This window comes from Podarcis raffonei, chromosome 8 (genome assembly GCF_027172205.1).
Source record: "Podarcis raffonei isolate rPodRaf1 chromosome 8, rPodRaf1.pri, whole genome shotgun sequence".
Taxonomy (NCBI): Eukaryota; Metazoa; Chordata; class Lepidosauria; order Squamata; family Lacertidae; genus Podarcis; species Podarcis raffonei.
In genome coordinates, this window is record NC_070609.1 from 13,756,781 (window position 1) to 13,779,222 (window position 22,442).

General features: G+C 41.4%; 1 protein-coding gene across 1 annotated transcript; it reads right to left on the minus strand.

The window, feature by feature from the left end:
• Positions 1–1,130: 1,130 nt before the first annotated feature.
• On the minus strand, positions 1,131–20,708 carry LOC128419176 (uncharacterized). Its single transcript, XM_053399589.1, has 7 exons — positions 20,669–20,708; positions 16,808–16,976; positions 16,026–16,207; positions 11,109–11,228; positions 3,939–4,088; positions 2,098–2,244; positions 1,131–1,306 (listed from the first exon to the last, which is right to left on the minus strand). The coding sequence occupies exons 1-7, from the start codon at positions 20,706–20,708 to the stop codon at positions 1,131–1,133; spliced, it is 984 nt and encodes a 327-aa protein (XP_053255564.1).
• Positions 20,709–22,442: the final 1,734 nt, after the last annotated feature.

Here is a 22,442-nt window from a genome sequence, read left to right on the forward strand (position 1 = left end):
TACGGCATGTAATGCCTTAAGAGAGAATATTATGAAAATGATTTATAGGTGGTACATGACCCCAGTCAAGCTTGCAAAAATCTATCATTTGCCCAATAATAAATGCTGGAAATGCAATGAAACGGAAGGTACTTTCTACCATCTTTGGTGGACGTGCCCAAGGATTAAGGTCTTCTGGGAAATGATCTATAATGAAATTAAGAAGGTTCTTAAGTGTACCTTTCATAAGAAACCAGAGGCTTTTCTCCTGGGCATGGTGGGCCAATTGGTGTCAAGGAAAGATAGGACGTTCTTTATGTATGCTACAACAGCAGCAAGAGTTCTTTTAGCAAAGTATTGGAAGACACAAGAACTACCCACGCTGGAAGAGTGGCAGATGAAGGTGATAGACTACATAGGACTGGCTGAGATGACTGGCAGAATCCGTGACCAAGGAAAAGAGACGGTGGAAGAAGATTGGAAGAAATACAAAGCTTATCTTAAGAACTGTTGTAAAATTAATGAGTGCTAAAATGTTATGGGTAATGTAAAACAAAATTGCAGTGGTAAATGATTGGGTAAGAGAAGAAGGATTAAAGAAAGTGAATTATAAGTTAATCGAAATCAGGGGTTGCTGGAAAATTTTAAAACAGGGATGCAGAAAAGGGAGGCATGGGGAAGTCGGTGAAATAAGGCTTAAGAAAAAGAGGTTATGAAATTATACGTGTTTATATGTTTTGTTTGTCTATGTATTGTGAGTTGTAATGTGTTTAATTCATGTTGGAAAACCAATAAAAAATTTATAAAATAATAATAATAATAAAAAGATAACAAAACCAGTTTAACCCAGCTGTACTAAGCTTCTCTGAAGGAACCTTCTGCTTGTTTCTTTCACACAAAGAAGCCTCCAGAGCCCTCTTCAATTTATCAGAATAGGAAAGATGTCACCAGATCAATATTTTCTACATCAAGAAATGCAAACTGGCAATTTTAACCCCTTTTTCTGTGCCACTTGCTTTCCTTTTCCACCACCAAAATGAAAAAAGTAAGAACCAGAGATCCTGAGTCCTGGATTTCACCACCAGGACTCCACTTCCCTCTCATTGCTATGGATTTTGGAATAAACAAGGAGAAGGTCTACACTGTCCTATTCACCCTTCATGTTCAAGCTGGTGTGAGATTCGTGAAGCATTATAACAGCTTATTTGCTTAACAAAAAGGAGAAAGTTCCCAATTCTGATTATTCTTCTTTCATTTCTCTGGATGGCACAAAAATCTGTTGTTCCACAACCTTGGAAAGTGAAATCATGGTGCTGCAGAAAGAGAGCTTGGGGGGGGGGAGAGAAATGTTGACATTAGTCCTTTATCCAGGAATTGGAGATTGTGCTTGTGATGCTAAATGAGAATTTTAATAAGTTAGTTTTAAACTGTATATATTTAAGAAATCTGAAAAATTTCATAATTTCATCAGAATATGAATATACAAAATTTTCAACATCAGAAGTTCAGGTAAAAAAATATCTCGGATGTAAATCAACATTGCCATCATACCCAAAGGAGTCTCAAGACACAAAGATTATTAATAAACAGGTTATATTTATAAAATATAATAAAATTAGTGCATCAGAGAATAGGCCTAATTAACTAGATTAAGCCAATCAAATTCTTGTGGGGAAGTGAGTTGCAATAAAATGGGAGGAATTCTATCCCTGCCATCTCCTGGACATGTTTAAAGCCACATGCTGTGGCCACACAGCAAGATTTGAAAACAACACTCCCTCTCTTCTGGTGTGTGACTCTTGAGTGTGTGAACCTGGCATGAGTCCACAGTGTGATGCAGCCTCAAAAGAATGCTAGTTGTGTGGAAAACAAGGTGCAGTCAGAAGAGAGCGGAAATTCTGATGCACAACTATATATCCTTGCAGTTATGGTCTGAGTTATTCTAACAAAACACTGAGCAAGGATGCAGAGTGGGGCAATTGAGAGATATGATTCCTCTCACTTTTCCAGCAACATGAAAGGGAAAGGAAGAGGATGTAAGGGAGAGCAGGAGGGAATCTGCATGACCCAGCCAATGAGTCGGCCTCCCCCCCCCCCCCGTCTGAGTAGCAATGTTACCTATATTAAGAACTCCTTGAAAATCAACACACTGGGTCTCATTCTCAAGACAGTTGATGGTCTTCTCACTTTCACACTTTTCCTCTCCTTTGGAGAAGCAGGATGGGCACTGCAGACCATTTTCAGCCAGCATGTTGCGATCAGGAACTGCCAAAATCCAAAGTATAGTGAGCATGTTAATCACTTTGTCTTTGTATCTGTATGTTATATTTTTGAAAAGAACCCTAGGGCCTTACAGTTTAGGTGGGGGAGCTGCAAGTACTCTTGAATAAATATGATCAAGGCACAATCTGCATTCAGGGCTGACCATAGGACAAAGTCACCACTGGTGTCTGAGATGAATGACCTTTACCAAATTTGAGGTGGGGCACTGTGAACTTTCTTTTCCTTCTCAATCTCCCTGAAGGTTTTCATGCCATCTATTATGGTGTAACCTCTCTGAAAATATAGGCTCTTAGTCCCCTGGTTTTGTATGGAGATTCTCTCTCTCTCCTGCTCTTTAACAATGAGTTATCCATGAGTTTCTGTGAACCATCCTGAGACCCCCAGGTATAGGGTGGTATATAAATTCAATAAATAAAATAAATAAATTTCAGAGAACGCTGTAACGTAGGGACTTATCTTGTGCACTCTCATAACTCCCAGCTTAGATAGTGCTTATTTTCCCAATTAAAAAACTGACCAGAACCAGCTCAAGGGTGATTTAGGAGGACACCTGAACAAGATGGGTGGATTGTAAGGTTCATTTTTGGAATATTCAATTGAAAGTTAACTTGAAGGGACCATAAATTAATTATGAGCTGTTCATGACCTTAGATATCCAATTATATTGGTTGAAATAGATTGTTCACAGGCTAATCGTGCATAGGGAGTGTTATAAAGGTCTTGAACTTTGTATTCTTCGACCAGTTTTGTTGTTGTTGTTGTTGTTGTTTTTACTCATCCACTGGCTTAAATAATCTGGGCAAAATTCTTAAATTGTGTCTCTTTAGACACCTCTTAATCCTAGGAAATTAACATGACTTATCTCTGAACCAATCTACTTCTGAGGTAACCATTTGGGAAAAGTGGGTCATTAAAATAACAGATTAACACAGCAACACATCAAAGGAATGGAGGCTTCTCCATGTGTAGTAATATGACCAGAATTAGGTTAGCAAATCTAGAACAAGTGGAATGTGACCGTTCTCAAGAAAAGAAAGCTGCCAAGGTGAGAATGCTGCTGTGCCACCATCTTCTGGTGGATGTCTTCATTTTAAGCCTCATGTTGTATATATTTATATATAACCCATAAATCATAAAGACATCACAGTGTCTGTTGTGCATTATTGTCCCACAGGAAACACATACCCTGGGTTAAAGCACACCAGGTACCTCTGGAATCTCAAATCACTTGGATATATGGACAGTGTGTAACAATATCTTAACATCCAGCAAAAACATAACTGGGACTGGGGCACTGGCACTGTGCAGGATCAGATCCTCCCACCTATCAGGAGGAGGATCTGATCCTACATGGTGCTGTTTTGAGCGGCAGGAAGAAGGAGAGGCCTAGTTGGAAAGACAACCCATCCCTTCTCAGGCAGAGTGATGTAGCTGCCCAGTAGGTCCCTCTTTTTCACAGTTGTTCCTCATGCTTTCCTCTCCATCTCCACCCCTTGAGAGGCCCTAATAGTCTTGTACTGCTCAACCCAACCTGTAGCCATCTGGGGCTGTCTCAACCCATTTGAGTAAGGCACAGTGCCTCTGAGCACTGCTAATTGACTAAGAATACTAGCCTTGTCCAAATCCAGTGCACAACCCTGACATGCTAAGGATTCTAAAATGATGCAGAAACTTACGGCTGAGAGTTGCATTGTTGCACAGTTCAGTGTTGCAGCAGTGCTTCTTTGTCTGAAAGAATTTACCATTCCCTGCAGTGAAGCTGTAATCACCTGAGAAGCAATAGCGGGATGACGAGCATCTATTTGAAAGTTGCACTTGGGATTTCCCTATGAAAAAGAATGTGAAAGAAATCTGGAAGAAATATGCAGATCCGTTGCTCCTAAGGCTCATTAATTGTAATGGTTCCAATTTTCTTTGTTGCCTGAATCAGGACCTTTTCCAACTAACAATATGGAAAGTATTATTCAGTTTGGCTTTCTAAAGTTAAGGTAAAAGGTAAATGTACCCCTGCCCATACGGGCCAGTCTTGACAGACTCTGGGGTTGTGCGCCCATCTCACTCAAGAGGCCGGGGGCCAGCGCTGTCCAGAGACACTTCCGGGTCACGTGGCCAGCGTGACATCGCTGCTCTGGCGAGCCAGAGCCGCACATGGAAACACTGTTTACCTTCCCGCTAGTAAGCGGTCCCTATTTATCTACTTGCACCTGGGGGTGCTTTCGAACTGCTAGGTTGGCAGGCGCTGGGACCGAGCAACGGGAGCGCACCCCGCTGCGGGGATTCGAACCACCGACCTTTCGATCAGCAAGCCCTAGGCGCTGAGGCTTTTACCCACAGCGCCACCCGCGTCCCTTTCTAAAGTTAGGTGCTGTTTATATCATGACTATATCATAAAAGGGAAAATATCAAAATATTTTCCAGTAATAATTCATAAAAGATAAAATAAAAACCGTATTAAATATAAATTATTGTATTATTATTATTATTATTATTATTATTATTAATAATAATAATAATAATTTTCTACCCCACCCCATCCACTCTGGGTGGCTTCCAACAGAACATGAAAAACAGAATAAAACTTCAAAGATTAAAAACTTCCATGAATGGGGCTGCCTTCAGATGTCTTCTAAAATAAATAAATACCAATTAACCAATGTGGAAAGATTTGTTCTTAATGATCTGCATAGCCCTGATGGAACAGGAAAGTTTTCTGCAGGCATTTAAGAATTCTGCCCCTTTCCACAAGCAGAGGTCTCCTGCCTCCTTCATCCAAATGACCAGCCTCTGTTTTTATGGTTCTGTAGTGACAAAATATAAATTGACTGCAGGGGTAAATTAATACTTTTAAATATCAGCTCTGGAATTGGATTTTTCATTTTTTAAACTTGAATGTTTACAATTAATTTGTAAATTGCATTAAATTTGGAATGTATGCAGAACTGCATTTCAGGTCAAACTTGTAGCACAAAGGCTCATGCCTTCTTCTATGCATCTGACAAGACATCTGACAAACACTGCACTCTCTCTGCTGGTCGATCATAACAGTTTGGAGGTTGGGGCAAATGCTTCCCTGAACTCCTGTGTGCCCAACGCAATACACTTGACAAGAAAGTTGCACTGCACCAACCTCACTGCCCCCTTGCTCCTCTCCCTCCAAAAATGTAGCAGTGATGTTGGGACATATGGTCAAGTGAGCACCACCATCCCACCCAGGATTGCCCCAAGGCATTTTGGTACTTGAGGCGAACTACAAAATGGGGCCCGCTCTGAATCAAGCTGGGTAATGGAAATCCTTTTTAAGAGGTAACCTACAGGAATACTTCCTTTATATTGGTTCCTTCCTCATCATTTCATCACTGATAATTATTTCAAAATTACTTGAGGATGGATTGGGAGCCATGAAAGTGTGAAGTACCTTCATCTCCCATCCTGATTGCTCAGCTTTGGATTATTTTAAAATAAATCTGTGAAAGGAATCTTAATTATAATGTCCTTTATCGCAAAGGGGATATTCAGGTTATATTCCAGGTTTATTGTTCTAGTTTGATAACCAAAACTAAACTGGAGTTCATTGATTTGGATCAGCAGGGATTACTGGTTAATGCAAATCAAGTTCTCCAAGCTTGGAGATCAGTACCCAAATTCAGCCACTGGTTGTGATCACGGAATGTTAGATTCCCCATTTTCCTATGTCAGCCATTGCTTACTTCAGGATTGGGAAGCTGTGATCCTCCAGATGTTGTTGGACTACATCTCCCATCATCCTTGACTGGTGGCCAGGCTAGCTGAGGCTGATGGGAGTTCTAATTCATCTACAGCTGAAGTACCACAGCTTTCTCACCTCAATTTCTTCAAAGGTGAGTTGCCCCACATAAACTTCTATATGCCAGTAGAGCCCTTAAAGTTCAACTATCTTAACCTGGATCTAATCCAACAGCAAAAGACAAAAAGTCAAGCAAATCATACCTATATTTGTTCGCAGAGCACTGGCAACACAGGAATCTTGAAAAGACTCACAAGTTGTTTCAACATAGCCATTATGTGTCAGTCCCGTCCTGTTCAATCTATATATGCATTTCAGAGGTAATGCTGATGAGAGGAGCAAAATATTACTTCATGGATTATTATTATTATTAACATTATTATTATTTGGTCTTGCTTAAGGAGACACAGAGGAGGATCTGTGAGTGAATTAAAACTTTTAAATTATAAGGGGTTTGATATAATCAGCATTTTAATTGAATGAAATAAAATAAACAAAACACTGAGTAATATTGAAACTCTTGAAGCTATCATCCAGAACACTGTTTTAATAATTTCCAAGAGGTTGGGAGGTTAACCTGTCTTACTTATTTCCAAGAGTGTGGGTTGGCCAGTGTGAGGACAGGTTCCTAGACTAGAGATGAATAGATCTATCAATTTCTCTTGCTCTCAATTTCTAATTTTTAAAATTTATTTATTTATCTGCAGCCATTTTCTCCAGGAAGCTCAAGGCTGTGTACATGGTTCTCCCCTCCCAATTTTATCCCCAGAAGATTCCTGTGAGGTAGGTTATTTATTTTTTATTAAAAAAAATTATTAAGTTTTCCACAATTATGCCACATAACAGAACAAATAGCACAAAAAGAAAGAAAGAAAGAAAAAAAAAGAAATAGAAAATGCATCAAAAAAAGAAAACAATACAATAGACATCTTATCCACCACCATAAAAGAAATAAACAATAAGAGCAAACTTAATCCTTTAAAGATCCATACTTATTTACATATTGGTTGACTTCCTCCATTCCCTCCCTTCTGAATTTCCATGTATCTATATGTAACAGCTTCCCAATATCATTCTTAAACCAAAATATTTCCAATTTTTAATCTAATTTATTCATTTTTCTTACTTTCTGAATCCCATTTATTTAAGAAATCCTAATTTAATCCTAGGCCTATTTGGTACTTTCAAGTGATTTCTAATTTTTTATGTTACAATATTTATTCAAATAGTCTTTAAATTTCTTCCAATCTTCTTGGTATTCCTCTTCTTCTTGGTCGTGGATTCTTCCAGTAAGGTCAGCTAGCTCCAAGAAATCCATCATCTTCATCTGCCAATCTTCCACAGTTGGTGATTCTTGTATTTTCCAGTTCTTAGCTAGTAAAATTCGAGCAGCCCTCGTGGCATATAAAAATAATTTAACACCTTTCTTGGGCAATTCCAGACCTGTTATCCCAAGAAGAAAGGCCTCTGGTTTCTTAATAAATGTATATCTCAACATTTTTTCCCCAATTCATTATAAAATCTTCTCCCAGAAGTCTTTCACCTTGAGGCAGGTCCACCACATATAGAAAAAGATGCCTTCTTTTTCTTTACAGTTCCAGCAGAGATTATCACTGTTATGATAAATCTTTGCTAGTTTTACTACGGTTAAGTACCACCTATACATGATTTTAATAATATTTTCTTTTAACATCATACATGCAGTAAACTTAACCCCTTTCTTCCATAACCTCTCCCAATCCTCCAACATTATATTATGTCCTACATCTCTTGCTCAGTCAATCATTACTGATTTAACTTGTTCATCCTTTGTACGCCACTCCAACAACAGATTATACATTTGGTTTCCCCCCCTGCCAGATAAATTTAGACAGTGCCTTCTGCCATTCTTTAAAACAATTAACATTATCAATGATTGGTAAAGCTTGGAATAAAAACAGCATCTTTGGCAATACATTCATCTTAACCACCGAAATTCAGCCCATCAATGAAAGTTTTAAATTTGACCATATCTCAAGATCTCTCTTAATTTCATTCCATAATTTTTCCTAATTATCTTTATATAAAATCAAAATTTTCACTGATAAATTCACACACAGATACTTAACTTTTTTCACAAAAGCAAGGCCTATCTTTTCTTTTCTTCTTTTTTTTATATTAAATTTTTATTGATTTTCAACCAGAATTCAATTATGTACATTTGTTGTACAAATAGATCTCATATACAACCTTTAGCTCTGCCGAGCTTCAGACTTCCTCCCCCCCTTCAGTAAGTATCTCATAGTTTCATTACATCTCGTATTTTATTCGTTTATCTAATTAACCATATGCTGTTGAAGTTAATCAAACCCTGCCAGTGTCTTTAAAGATTTACAATTATCTCTTATAAACACCAAATATTTACTCCAATTTTCAGAAAACTTCTGATCTTTCTGATCTCGTATTCTCCCTGATAATCTAGCCAGTTCCGCATAAATTATCAATTTAACCTGCCAGTCCGAAATAGTTGGTATTACATTTGTCTTCCAATTCTGGGCCAACATAATCCTTGCTGCCGTCATGGCATACAAAAATAAATTCTTATCCTTCTTTTTAACCTCCTTTCCCACTAATCCCAAAAGAAAGGCTTCAGGGTTTTTTTTAAAGGTATACTTAAATATTTTTTTAAGCTCATTGCAAATTAAATCCCAAAAGCCCTTCACCTTTCCACATTTCCAACATTTCTTATTTTTCATTCTGTACATCTTTGCCAGTTTTACCGGCGTAAGATGCCACTTAAAAATCATTTTCCAAAATTGTCTTGTAGTGCCATGCATGCCGTAAATTTTAAATTCTCACTCCATAATTCCTGCCACGCTTCCAATTCAATATTGTAACCAAAATCTATGGCCCATTTGATCATGGCTTCCTTTACCTCCTCATCCTTAGCGTACTAATTCAGGAATAGGTCATATGTTTTTGACAGCAATTTGTCTTTCCCATCTATAATATCTATATGGAATTTTGATTTCTTGTCCTCAAATCCCAACCTCTTTTTGTCTTCCTTCAGTATCTCATTAACTTGATGATATTGCAGCCACCCAGTCAGTAAATTCTCCAGTTTTCCATACTTCTTTAATTTTAGACCCTGGTCCATTTTTCTAAGAAACTCTTCATATGTGGCTCTCCTCCCTTCCATATTGGGTTTTTTTTATGTTTAATACTTCTGTTGGAGATATCCACCAAGGGGTTTTCCTTTCTAGCAAACTCTTATTTCTCTCCCATACTCAGGTCATTAATTATTTGTCGGGAGGGCGATTCCGAAGGTCTCGGAGGAAGATGAGCTTTGTCAGCTTGGCTGAGCGGAGATCCCGACACCTACTACAATGCCTTATATCTCCTCCTCTTTCCTTAACATATTTAGCAGAACCTCCAGAACTGAAATAAATAGCAGAGGGGAAAGTGGGCACCCTTGCCTGGTTCCTTTCTCAATTCTTATTTCTTCTGATACCACATTATTAACTATAATTTTTGCTTTTTGTTCAAAATAGATCGCATTAATACCGTTTAAAAATTCCCGTCCGACCTCTATTCTTTCCAGATTTTCCCCCCCATAAATAACCAGGAAACATTGTCAAAGGCCTTTTCAGCATCTATAAACATTAACATTGCTTTACAATTTCTTTTCACTTCCAACCTTTCTAATACATCAATTATATTCCTAATATTATCTTTCATATGTCTCCCTGGCAATAAACCTGCCTGGTCCTTATGAATATAACCTGTTAGAACCTTTTTCAATCTGTTGGCCAATATATTTGCAAAAGTTTTATTGTCCACATTAAGTAATGAGATCGGTCTGTTATTTTTTACATCAGCTCTATCTTGATCTGGTTTTGGAATCAGGGTTATAAAAGCATCTTTCCAGGTTTCGGGCGCTTTGTCCCCTCTTAAAATTTTATTGCACACATCTGCTAATGGCTGAATTAACCAATCTTTCCAAATTTTATAATATTTTGCAGAAAGACCATCTGGTCCTGGGGCTTTACCTAGCTGTATCTCATTTATTGCTATCTCAACTGTCAGGGAACTGACATCGGAGCCAGAGGCGGAGGCAAGGCTCCCAAGCGATGCTGGAGAAGGGCCCAGCAGGGAGAGAGGCAGCTCATCAGCTGGGGAAGGAAATCAGCATAACACCAGGGATAAAGGGGGGCAGATGGGGGAATCGGCGAGGGGGCTCCAGGACTCCTCGCCAGAGACCAGCGGGGAGAGCACGGGTCCTCCGCTACCCACGCCCTCCCTGCGCAGAAGACTTCCGCAGAGAGAGTGTAGGAGCTGACTTGGCGTCAAACAGCTTTTATGCTGGAAAAGGTTTAAGAAACGCCCACTACGGATTCTTCTAGCGACTGAAACAGCCACGAAGTGAAGGGCTGTCCAGACAGAAAAGGCTTAACCAGGCACACTAGCCAGGTGTGGCGGCAACTTACGCACGAGCAACCCCTATAATCATTACATCAACCTCCTGGCTTGTAATCATAGCATTAAGTAGGAACCTTTTATCCTTGGGAATTTTTTTGCATTTCATTTGCTTTAAGAAATTGCTCAATTTTATATTTATCTTCCTTACTTTTTTATACATCTCTTTAAAATATTTCTGAAAACATTTTCTTATATCTGCAGGGTTTTTCACAGATTTTCCTTCAGATACAATATTTGTAATAGTACGTTGTTTCTGCCTCTTTTTTAATTGCCAAACTGTGTGTCTGTGTGGACATACACACACATATTTATAAACACACACACACACACAGAGAGAGAGAGAGAGAGAGAGAGAGAGAGAGAGAGAGATCCACTATTTTGTGTGTATTGTTGAAATGCAGCTTCCATGTTAGAATGGGATATTTCATTCTATATCTGTATGGCATCATTTATATGTATGACATCACAAGAAATACTCTTGACTTAATTCTCCCCTACTTTCTCTTGGTAACCCATCAGTCCTTGCTTTCTATGGTGTTGATCTGTACCCCTAACTTCCCTCCCCTCCCAAGCAGCAAATTCTCCTCACTGTCCACTAAAGATCATTAAATGTTTCCCAACTTACCTGGAGAAATCATGGCCAAGAGGAGACATGCGCTCAGGAGTGCTTCCATCATTCTAGAAAGATTAGGAGACTCAGAGCAGAGGTGGATCAACAAGGGAATTGATGCAGGTAGAGGCTTACCTGGAGGAATTTATAGGCCATCAACTCATGTCGCAGGCAACACGTGGGAACAAATGGTTCAGTGAGGTCCGGGAATGGGTGTTGTTTGTTCACCACAAAGATAAGGAAGGACATATTGAAATTCAAAGCTCACTGTTGGAATTGTCTATGATCTCATTAGTTGTTGATAGACATTTCTCAGATTTGTTTTTCAATATAGATCATTTACAATTTAAATAGTGAAGACACTCAAGAAAGCAATAGAGACCCAAATAGACAAGGGCAAAAGCCCAGAAGCCAGCTACAAAATGAGATCCTACTAGTAATAATATTTTTATTATTTTTACCCCACCCATCTGACTGGGTCACCCTAGCCACTCTGAGCACCTTCAAGCATATACAGAAACATAATAAAACATCAAACATTAGAAACCGCCCTATACAGGGCTGCCTTCAGACGTTTTCTAAAGGTCTGAAAGTTACTTATCTTCATGACATCTGAGGGGAGGTCATTGCACAATGTGGGCACCAGTACCAAGAAGGCCCTCTGCCTAGCTCCCTCTAACCTCACTTCTCAGAGAAGTAAGGATTCCCTTAGAGCTAGATCTCAGTGTCTGGACTGAATGATGGGGGTGGAGAGGCTACTTCAGTAAAACACTGGATACTAGATCCATTCAAGCATGCTCGAAAGAATGAAATGGGCTATGGGTACATGTGGATGCAATGGAGGTTTTAAGCAGTATAACGATCCTGCTGTCTCAGCCATGGTTTCCAAAGCATAAAAGGGACAAAGTGAGACCTCAAGAGTTGAATGTGCCAGTGACTCAGAGATATGGCAAGAGAGATATGCCAAGATATGGCAACTCTAATAGACTGCAGTGTGGCCAGCAACTCAGATGACTTAAAAAGAGGATTAGATGAATTCAGAGAGGACATGTTTTCCCACAATGGCTACGTTCTACTTCCACTGTCAAAAGACGTTCTGCTTCTGAATAATGGGTGCTGGGAATTGCTGATGAACAGAATATTGTTGCAGTCTTGTCCAGCTTGCAGGCTTTCCACGGGGATCAGTTGGGATGCTGGACTAGATGGGTGATTGTCCTGATCCAGCATGTTCACCTTGTGTTTAAAAGACAGCTTTTTGCCTATTTCCTTCTTCTCTTTCCACTGCTCTTGGACACAGAACAATATCCTCATTTCCTGCTATACCACCAACCAAGGTATTTTTAACCATACACAGCACAGAAGGCACAGAGGACATTCATCACTAAGCTGTCTATCTTGGGGTGTCCTTCTCTTTGCTTCATTGTTTATATTAGGCCTACTGAGCAATGGAACTCCTTCCTTGATAGCCAAATGTGCTTCTCAAGTTTCCACTCCATCCCTCACCAATACATATATTTGGCTGGAAGGATTGGAGGTGGCATAGGGATTTCAGCACACTCCTATGCACTGTTTATGGAAGTAGTAACCATTTATTTCAAAGGGATTACAATGCAATTCTATATCTGTCTTCCTTGATGTAAGTGTCACTGATTTCAATGGGTCTTACTCCCAGATAAGTCTGTCTGGTTTTGTATTGCAACTTCTTCAAAGTATATTTTGGAGTTTTGGTTTACCTGGCAGTTCCCCTTTATCTTCCCTGCCTCAAACTCTTTTCCAATTGAAATAAGTATTATAATGCTTCACATATCTCAAACCAACCTCACATTGATGGGTAATTATGATTCAGCATAAATCTCCTTCTTGTGAATTCAAGAATTCACAGCAGCGGGGTGCACAGGGAGTTGGAAGCCTAGTGGTGAGAGTCAGGCCTCAGGATCCGTGTCTCTTCCTTTTTTGCTGTTGATGGAGGTAAATGGGATGCAGGACACAGAGAAAAGAGGGCTGTATTATAGTGTGTCATTATGCTTATTATGATAAATATGAAGGATTGTGTTAAATAAAAAGTTGGTTCTAAAATGTGCATCTTTCAAATCAATAGTTTGGAATTGGGAAGTATGGTATATCCTGATAGAAAGCATCAGAGTTTTGTTTTTAATGTAAAACAGAAGGCAAGCAGAGGTTTGACAGTTTTTGAATGCATGGTTATATCGTCTAACCCCAATATAAGAGGACACATCTCTCAACCAAGTGAAATGATAAAAGAGTTAGAACAGGTGGTAGAAGAGACAGGCTGGGCCTAACAATTTTTGTATGTTCATGTATCTTAGCCTTTTTAAAACAACAACATACAAAAAGTCATATTTAAAAGGCAATGGACTTTTTCGCCAATCCTATGGCCTCCAACTATGACCATTTTGAGTTGTAAATGTTCTAATATTCTCCCTACAGCTGAAGAGTACATTCACCTTGGAGGCAAAGTGATTTTCAAGCTGATTTGAATGCATACCCCTCAACAGTCCCGATTTGGGCAGGATGGCCACAGAATTCAGTAAGCTGTCATTGGCTGTGCCTTGATTCCAGGGTGTCCTGATTTCTCCCTGCCAGCAGAGAAGGGCCATGAAAGCAGCTCCTGGGGAATGAGGGCTCCTTCTCAAAGCCTAGTTACTGTTTACCAGGCTTTGGGAAGAATACTGTTGGACTGTAGGACAATGTCAGAGTCCTCCTTCCAGAAGCCGTACAAGTGCCTCCTTCCGCTGCTTCATTCATACCGGAAAGAAGGGGATTTTCCAACCATTGCACTGCTCCCACACCTCTGTATTGTTCTGCCTGGGCACTAGTCGAAACCAATTGTGAAAAGAGGCATATCCCCAGGGAGGCCCTCATAATGCCAGAGGGATCAAAAGCCAAGCAGGTAACCTATGGAAGAAGAAGCTGACTTGAGGGAATTATAGGCCAATGATAGGTTGCCCAAGAATTCCAGCTGGGAAGGACTGGTCCAGTGAGGAGCAGGAATTTATGGAAATGGAGAATGCATGCTTTCCCAGAAATCCTATACTTTTTATATTGTAACACAAAGCTCTTTTTTCATATTGGATACAGTCTTTTTAAGGAACTCTGTGTGAAGCAGCAAGATGCCTCTTCCAGTCTAACCATACCTACACTTTCAGTAAACAGGTACTTTAAATAAATGTGTTACTCCCTCGGGCTTTATGATAAAACTGAGATGGAAACAACCTAATTCTAATGAGGCACAAAGTAATCAACAATTAGCATGTCACACACATGCTCTTCCCAGAAATCAGGTGAACCTGGAACCTGCTCTCAACCATAGGACCATTCAAGTTTGCACTGTCAGTTTTGTAGCTTTTCAGTATTTTTCTTTTTAAATGTAGTCATGATAGCTATCTTCCCTCCAGCATGAGAGCCATTAAGCCTCTTAATACCAGTTGTTGCAGATCAGAGTAGAAGATGTGACCCACAAGGGATGTGTACTCACTGATGGCTTCCACATCTCTTTGGGGTTCAGAAAGTGGTGTTAAAATATACTAGGTTAGACTACGTCAGATTTGTTGTTTTCTGTGTACATATGTCCTCAAATGTTCCCAAATTCTTAAGTGACCTTCTTCTAACTTTTTTTATTCCTATTTGGTAACTGGATTCTTACTGCACTGTTGTCTTATTTATCTTAAATAAATATGTATTCTGTACTTTTTGTAGATATTTGGATACAGCCTTGATCCAAACAAGTACCTCAGAGCCTTTTAGGAATCCTGGGTTTTATGTTCTGCTGGAGATATCAGGCAAAAGCTTTTGCTTTCTTGAATCACCCAGTGGTTTCCTGGACCATAAGGGAAGAATTGTTAGCAAGAGTGGTGACATTCTGTTATTCTGGGAATTTGGCATTACTACGATACATATCTCAAACACATGATATGAAAGCATTGGTCTGAGTTTAAAAAATAAAATAAAAGGCTTAATGTGCTGTCAAGTGGCGGGGGGGGACTCAACCGGCTGCCAGTTACCAGGTGGAGAGGTGGAGAAGTGGACATCTCCCAGGGTGAGAGGCTGGGTGAGAAAAGGAAAGCTCCAAGGTGAAAATGGGGACGGTCTGTCATTGGGAGTCAGGGAGGGTGCTTGTGACTTGTCAATGCTGTGACTTGTTTGCATTTTGAGGATGAAATTGCTTGCACCCACTGGAAACTTGACTCCTCTGTTACAGCAGGTGAATCTCAAGGGATGTCCAGCGCACGGTCTACCCTGTTGTGTTGGATGAGTTTCAGTAGGTAAGAATCAAGGACATTGCCCCTTGCCCCTCTGGTCTGAGGAAAATTAGCAGGAAGGGGAAAGCTGACTGGGTCAGGAAGGTGATTAATGCCTCCTTAGAAGAGGGGGTGGTCCCTGCCTACCTGAAGGCAGCAGTGGTGAGCCATCAACACAGATAGAAGGGTTATGTGGACCCCCCCCCAAGTTATTTCATGGTGGCCCTTGGAGGTGGGACTTCTGGAATGGGACCTTTTAGGTAGAGTGTCATATGACATCTTCAATCAAACTCTAGAGGGGTGGGGCATAACCAATTGACAGGAGGTAGTATTCTAATACTACTGATGCCTGTTGTATGCATGACCAAAGTATCTTGCAAGGCTGCTCAGTCAGTGGATTTAAGGGGGAGGGAGTGTCTATGGCACCCTGTCTGAAGGCAACTAGGAGAGACAGACAGACCAGTTGCCATGCCCATCAAGTTTGGAAGGGACCAGCTCCCTCAGACATTTTATTGGGGGTGGGGCAGTAAAGACCCCTAATAGCTTTATACTACTGATACCTATTGTTTGCATGACGCTCAGTCAGTGGAATTTTTTTGCGGGGGTGGAGGGCACTTTTTATGGCACCCTGTCTGAAGGCAACGAGGAGAGACATACAGACCAGTTGTCATACCCATGGCCTGTAGCTCAGTGTCAGGAGAGAGATGAGATGGCTGAGTCCAGGAAAGATAAACCATGGACTGCAAAACTGAACTTGAATCCTGATAGTGACGCTCCACCATGACTGCCACAAGGGTTCGGTAACTTTTAAGCTTCCTGTCTGCTATATATGCTTCCCCATTCTGAAATATTAATCTGAAAGAAGACTTGGTAATGCAAGAAAAACGAAAACTTACCGTAATTATAAAAAGACAGGACGATTGGGGGTGGGGTTGTAGGGATCAGTGCTGTTTTTCTAGATTTACAAATGCCAGAGCTCACCATGAATAGCACCTACCCGAAAGTTAAATTCTTCAGGAGAAAACTCTTATCTAATAAAACCTCTGAATTTAATATGATTTTTTTCCCTGTGCAATGTATATTATTTTGTTTTCATCCCGTTTTATGTATTTTATATTTAGTAATGTCCTTGGCCAAATCAATAAATAATGAGTGCATTTGTATCTGAAAGAAACAGTTCCAAGAAACAGCATTTTATTTTTCTTAACCATTTATTTTGCATTACAATGATCATAATGAATTTTTTTTAATCATACACTACAGAGTTCTTTGTATTTGGAATCCACAATCCCCACATTCTGACCCCCTTTTCTCTGCTCTTGTTTTCCTTTACCAAAGCAAGCAAGAAAGAAACAGAGATCCCAAGTCCTGGATTTCACCACCAGGCCTCCAATTTTCCTTCATTGCCATAGATTTTGGAATACACAAGGAGGAGATCTACACTGTCCCATTTACCCTTCCTGTTCAGGCTGGTGTGAGATTCGTGAAGCACTATAACAGCTTTCTTCGGTAACTGTAAGAACAAATCTCCCAGTTGCAATAAGAAATCTTCCATTTTTGCGGATGGTACAAAGATTTGTTGTTGAACAACCTTTGAAAGTGAAAAAGGTGATAAAGAAGGTATCTGGAAAAAAGAAAACAAATATTGACTTTAGACCTTTTCCCAGGGAATAGGAGATGGTGCCTGTGATGGTGAATGAGAATTTTAATATGTTAGTTTTAAAAAGTGTATATTTAAGAAATCTGAGAAATAACATAATTTCATCATAACATGAATGTACAAAATTTTCAGCATTAGGAATTCAGGTAAAAAAATTACTCAGATATAATCAAAATTGGCACCCAAAGGAGTCGCAAGACATGAAGTTTATTAATAAACAGGTTATATTTATAAAATATAATGAAATTAGAGGTTCTGAAAACTGCCCTTATTAACCATGTTAACAAAATCAAATTCTTGTGGTCTGGTGATTTGCATTAAAATGACAGGAATTCTATCCCTGTATCTCCTTGGCCTGTTAAAAAGGCACATGCTGTGACCACACAAAGATATTTGAAAACAACCTGCCATGAGTCAATAAGGTGATCCAGTCGCATAAGAAGCTGGAGTTGCACTCCATTGTCTCTCAGGATGGTTGGATGCCAACTGAGGCTCCCGCACTGTCAAAAACTGTGACCTAGCCATCTAGAGAATCCTCCTTTTATTTTGCCATATCTATTTTCATGTTAAACACATCTAACCACATCGAACATGAAGTGGGAGAAAAGGGGGTCCCAAAAGCCAATCAGGAACTCCTATCCGAATTCTTAATCAGCTCTCAAAAGTGAAACTAGCAAAGCCCAGGCTGCAAAGGGCAGGCAAAGGATGGGGGGAGGGGATGTAGGGCAGAGGCAGCTCAAATGGCCTGGACTCTGCCTCTTCCTTCCTGGGGCAAATCAGCCCATATACCCCTCCCCTATTCATTTCCAATCCCCTCTTCTTTTCAGGAAGGAAGGGTGTGGTAAAATTGATCCCTCTCCAAAGAGTATTATTCCTCAAAAACGCTGTTGAAAGGGGTGGGGGGTGCATGTAAGGCTGGTTCCAGGCACATGAATACAGTGATACAGTTAAATGATTCGGTTCAATGTGTCGTGAAATCCCAATGCAGAAAGATAGGACTCCACAGATTGTGGGGGCCCAGTGGCATGCATGTGCATCATGACATCACACCACGTCATGTGCGTGCTGCTAGGCCTGCCACTGCTCTCAGGTGCCCTAGCATCAACTGGGCCTCTGTTGGAGCCCACTTCCACAGTGGCAGGGCTGAGGCATTGGAGCGTGGGTTCCCATGGCTCCATGGAGATGGCACAAGGCCTTCACCAAGGCCATTCGCTGCTTTAGATTCCTGTCAAAATCTACTGGCAGGGCTTTCCACCTGGTAGGGCCTGTCACACGAAAGGCTTGATCTGACTTGGAGGCTAATCCTCAGGGGTGTAGGGAGAATTGTTCCACCAGAGGAACTCGCTGCTTAAGGTGGAGCATAAGGGATTGTGCTGTCCTCAATGTACTTTGGGCTCACATTGCTCAGGAATCTGTAAAAATAAGCACAAGTACCCTGAATGTGGTCTGGCAGCAACTTGGCAACCAGTGCAACTGGCTCATCCACAGTGCCACACGATGCCAGCAGCCTGCTGCTTATGAGCACTCTGGCCCAGGGTGTCAAGGTGGGCCCCAGATTATGGATGTCCCATGGCACCTGCAACATAACGTGATGTCATGACATTGTGACATCATGTCACATGACATTGGTGCCACCACAGAGCTGCTTCTGGGGCCTCAAGAGACCTCCGATGCAACCTCAGGTTTATACCCGAAACCTCATTTGGAGGCCTGTTAGGGCCTCAAACATCACTTCCGAGGCTTCGCAGGTGCTCAGATGGGCCATGCAAGGCCTTGGACGTGTCCTCAGAGATTGTGTCAGAGCCCTTTGGTGGGGGTGTTGAGAGTTAACTAGTAATAATAATAATAATAATTTATTATTTATACCCCGCCCATCTGGCTGGGCCTCCCCAGCCACTCTGGGCGGCTTCCATAGAAACCAAAAATACAGTAAAATATCACACGTTAAAAACTTCCCTGTACAGGGCTGCCTTAAGATGTCTTCTGAATGTCAGGTAGTTGTTTATCGCTTTGACATCTGCTGGAAGGGCGTTCCACAGGGCGGGCACCACTACCGAGAAGGCCCTCTGCCTGGTTCCCTGTAGCTTTGCTTCTCGCAATGAGGGAACCGCCAGAAAGCCCTCGGCGCTGGACCTCAGCGTCCGGGCAGAACAATCGGGGTGGAGACGCTCCTTCAGGTATACTGGACCAAGGCCGTTTAGGGCTTTAAAGGTCAGCACCAACACTTTGAACTGAGGTCGGAAACGTACTGGGAGCCAATGTAGGTCTTTCAAGACTGGTGTTATATGGTCTCGGCGGCCGCCCCCAGTCACCAGTCTAGCTGCCGCATTCTGGATTAGTTGTAGTTTCCGACTCACCTTCAAAGGTAGCCCCACGTAGAGCGCATTAACTAGCTGCAGCTTCCAAGTCTGATGAAAGGGCAGCCCCACTGCATGCTGCAGTAACCAGGTCTTGAAGTTACCACTTCAAGGGAGTGGGCATCCAGAGGGGAAAGTTTTGGCTATCCTACCCACCACTGCAGCCAATATGCTTTGACTATATGTGATATTGGCTTTAGGCAAGCTTACCGTTCTCTGATCCTTCTAAACACTGGGCTGGGAAGGGCATATCAGATGTTTGCCTCCAAATCCAGAGTGAATGCAATCCTTCCCAATACTTACCAGGAGGATCTGTACATGGCAAAAGTTTGCAGCCTAGGATGAAGGCATCAAACACTGGCAAAGCCGTTATCTCTTCTTCTTCTTTGCTGTACAGACACTTCAGGTTGTGTGTTTTTGGGTTGCGCACCACACCGCACCAGGAAGTACCGGAATGGGTTACTTTTGGGCTTCAGTGCTCGCGCATGCGCAGAACCACTAAATTGTGCTTTGCACATGCGCAAAAGCACCGAATCGCTGCGAACGTGCCTCCTGCATGGATCACATTCACAACCCAAGCGTCCACTGTATTGGCAATTCTGCTTCTACCATTCCGTGGAGATTCTAAATATCTGCCAGGGCTTGATATTATTTAAAAATATTCTGCTGGGGAAGGAAGATGTACCTGGGATTGTCATCAGTTGTTGTGACGATATCAGGACTTTAGAGGGCCCTAAATTTGGGGATTCCTTCCCCATGGAAGTGCATCTGGCACCTCTTTATGCTGCCTTTTGACATGTGAGGAGTATATTTTTAGCACCCATCTTATTTCTAGTGCACTCACCAGGAATCTGCAATCACTAATCTAGACCTGGGATGGGGTGTGAGGTTGGGTTCAACCACCAGGTTTGGTGCTATCCATTGCTGTGATTGGGGACTTGAGTTGGATCCTGAATTGCAGAACTCAGGAGATACTGCTCAGGTGACAAAACTTGGCATGACCCCAGCAGTGTGTACCTGGGTCAGAAGGCACCATGACAGTGCACAGCCTGTTTCATAGCAGGTGGATACTTTCTTGTCCCAACAGGTTTTGGGGAACTTTCTGGTTTTAATGAAGAGCTGCAGCTGTGCTGTTTATATTGTAATCATCGGTATGGTTTAAAAAGGTTTTATATACCTATGTTGAAATCCCTTGCAGGAACTTTGTTCAGATGTTCCCATTTTGCATCACATTACCAGCAAGAGTAGAATGGGTTGTACCTTAACTGTGTCATCTGATCTATTTTTGTCAATGCTTACCTGAGGCCACGTCAACCTGGGCCTCATCACCCAGCATCATCCTTCAGAATGAGCCTCATCCTCCACTCTGCTTATCTGAAACAGTCTATGGGTTCTCTCTCTCTTGGATTTTGGGGAGAATTAAATCCAAAGTAAGTGGGGGAAACATGACAGCCATGCAACCCTATCAGTATTTACTTGGGTGGCAATGCGTCCCCACTTTCCTTTCAGGCATCACCAATACCAAGAAGAGGAGGCACGACAACAGATATTTGGGTGAAATCAGACCACAACATTATTGATTACAGATGTAAGTGGTTTGACATAGGAATTGGGTAGACCCCACCCCTTCCAACCCTCCTGCCAGAAGAACTCACAGTTTGGGGTAAACTGGAAATGAGGAATTATTCTTATTCTTATTCTTATTCTTTGTACCCTGTCCATCTGCCTGGGTTGCCCCGCCACTATGAGCAGCTTCCAGCATATATAAAAACAAAGTAAACCTTAAACTTTAAAAAGCTTCTCTAATCAGGGCTGCCTTCAGATTTCTCCTAAAATATATAGAATTACTCATCTCCTTTACATCTGATAGGAGGGCTTTCCACAGGGTGGGCGCCACTACTGAGAAGGCCCCTTGCCTGGTTCCCTGCACTTTAATTCTCGCAGTGTGGGAAATCCCAGAAGGACCTTGGTGCTGGATCTCAGTGTCTGGGCTGAGGAGGTTCTGACATACATAATGGGGTAATACCCCCACTGGATTGCACGTGGGGAGTATTGTGGCCCGTTGCCCCCACATGGGCATACAAACAGAAGCTTCTCCTCTGGATACCCCATTTGGGGGAGGGGGCAGGCAGAGACTGCAATCAATGCTCAGATTAAGACTAAACCTATCAAATGCCCAAGTTGTAAAAATTGCTATGAGGGTGCTGAAAACTAGAGGGCTAGATCCAATTTCCCAACTGGGAGATTTTTGAAGGGAGTGCACAGTTTCCACCCCTCACATAACAGAGAGATGTGGTTGTCAGCTACAAAAGAAGTACATTGAGTGTACCTTGATTAGCTACAACAGATGGGGTGGGGTAGTGATTGCTTTACAGTGCTTGAGCATGAGAAGAGGGTACCCAATGGGCTGAAGTGACCAAGTTGCTTCTCCCTCTCATCAAACGATCCCCTGGGCTAGAGGAGTGTCAGCTGAAGAAATGAGGAGCTAGTGGAAAGTTTCTTTCTGATCTGACCGTTGTGTAGAAATAAATTCACATCACACAAAAGTAAGTTTTAAAGCTTTACTTGCAGAAACTGGTTTTAAAAGTTACAAAAGCAATAACTGATACAGTGTCTCTGTTATATGTTTCTATTCTTACATATACTGATCAATCTATAAAATAACAATTACCAATTTGATCCTTCTAAGAACATTGCCCTTCCCCAACACCATGACCAAATATCCTTAATTAGATAAATACTGAAACACAAGACAGATGTTACAGCAACAACAATTTATTTTGATTGTGAACAAAGGAAAATTTAACCCATATATCATGAGGCAAAGCCCCCAAGACCCATATTTCTACTTTAGCTTCTCTAACCCCTGCATCACATTTCCAAAATAGAGGACTCAAAATCAAGGGTCCTGTGAATCCCAGTCACTCTGCAATCCCACCATAGACAAGCAACCTTCACCTCCATTAAGTGGTGGACTCCAAAAGGAAGAAGGTATTCTCCTCTCCTAATTACCCTTCAAAGTTAAGCGGCTGTGGGGAAGGCAGAGTGTCACAGCATCTTGCCTGGGTTATAG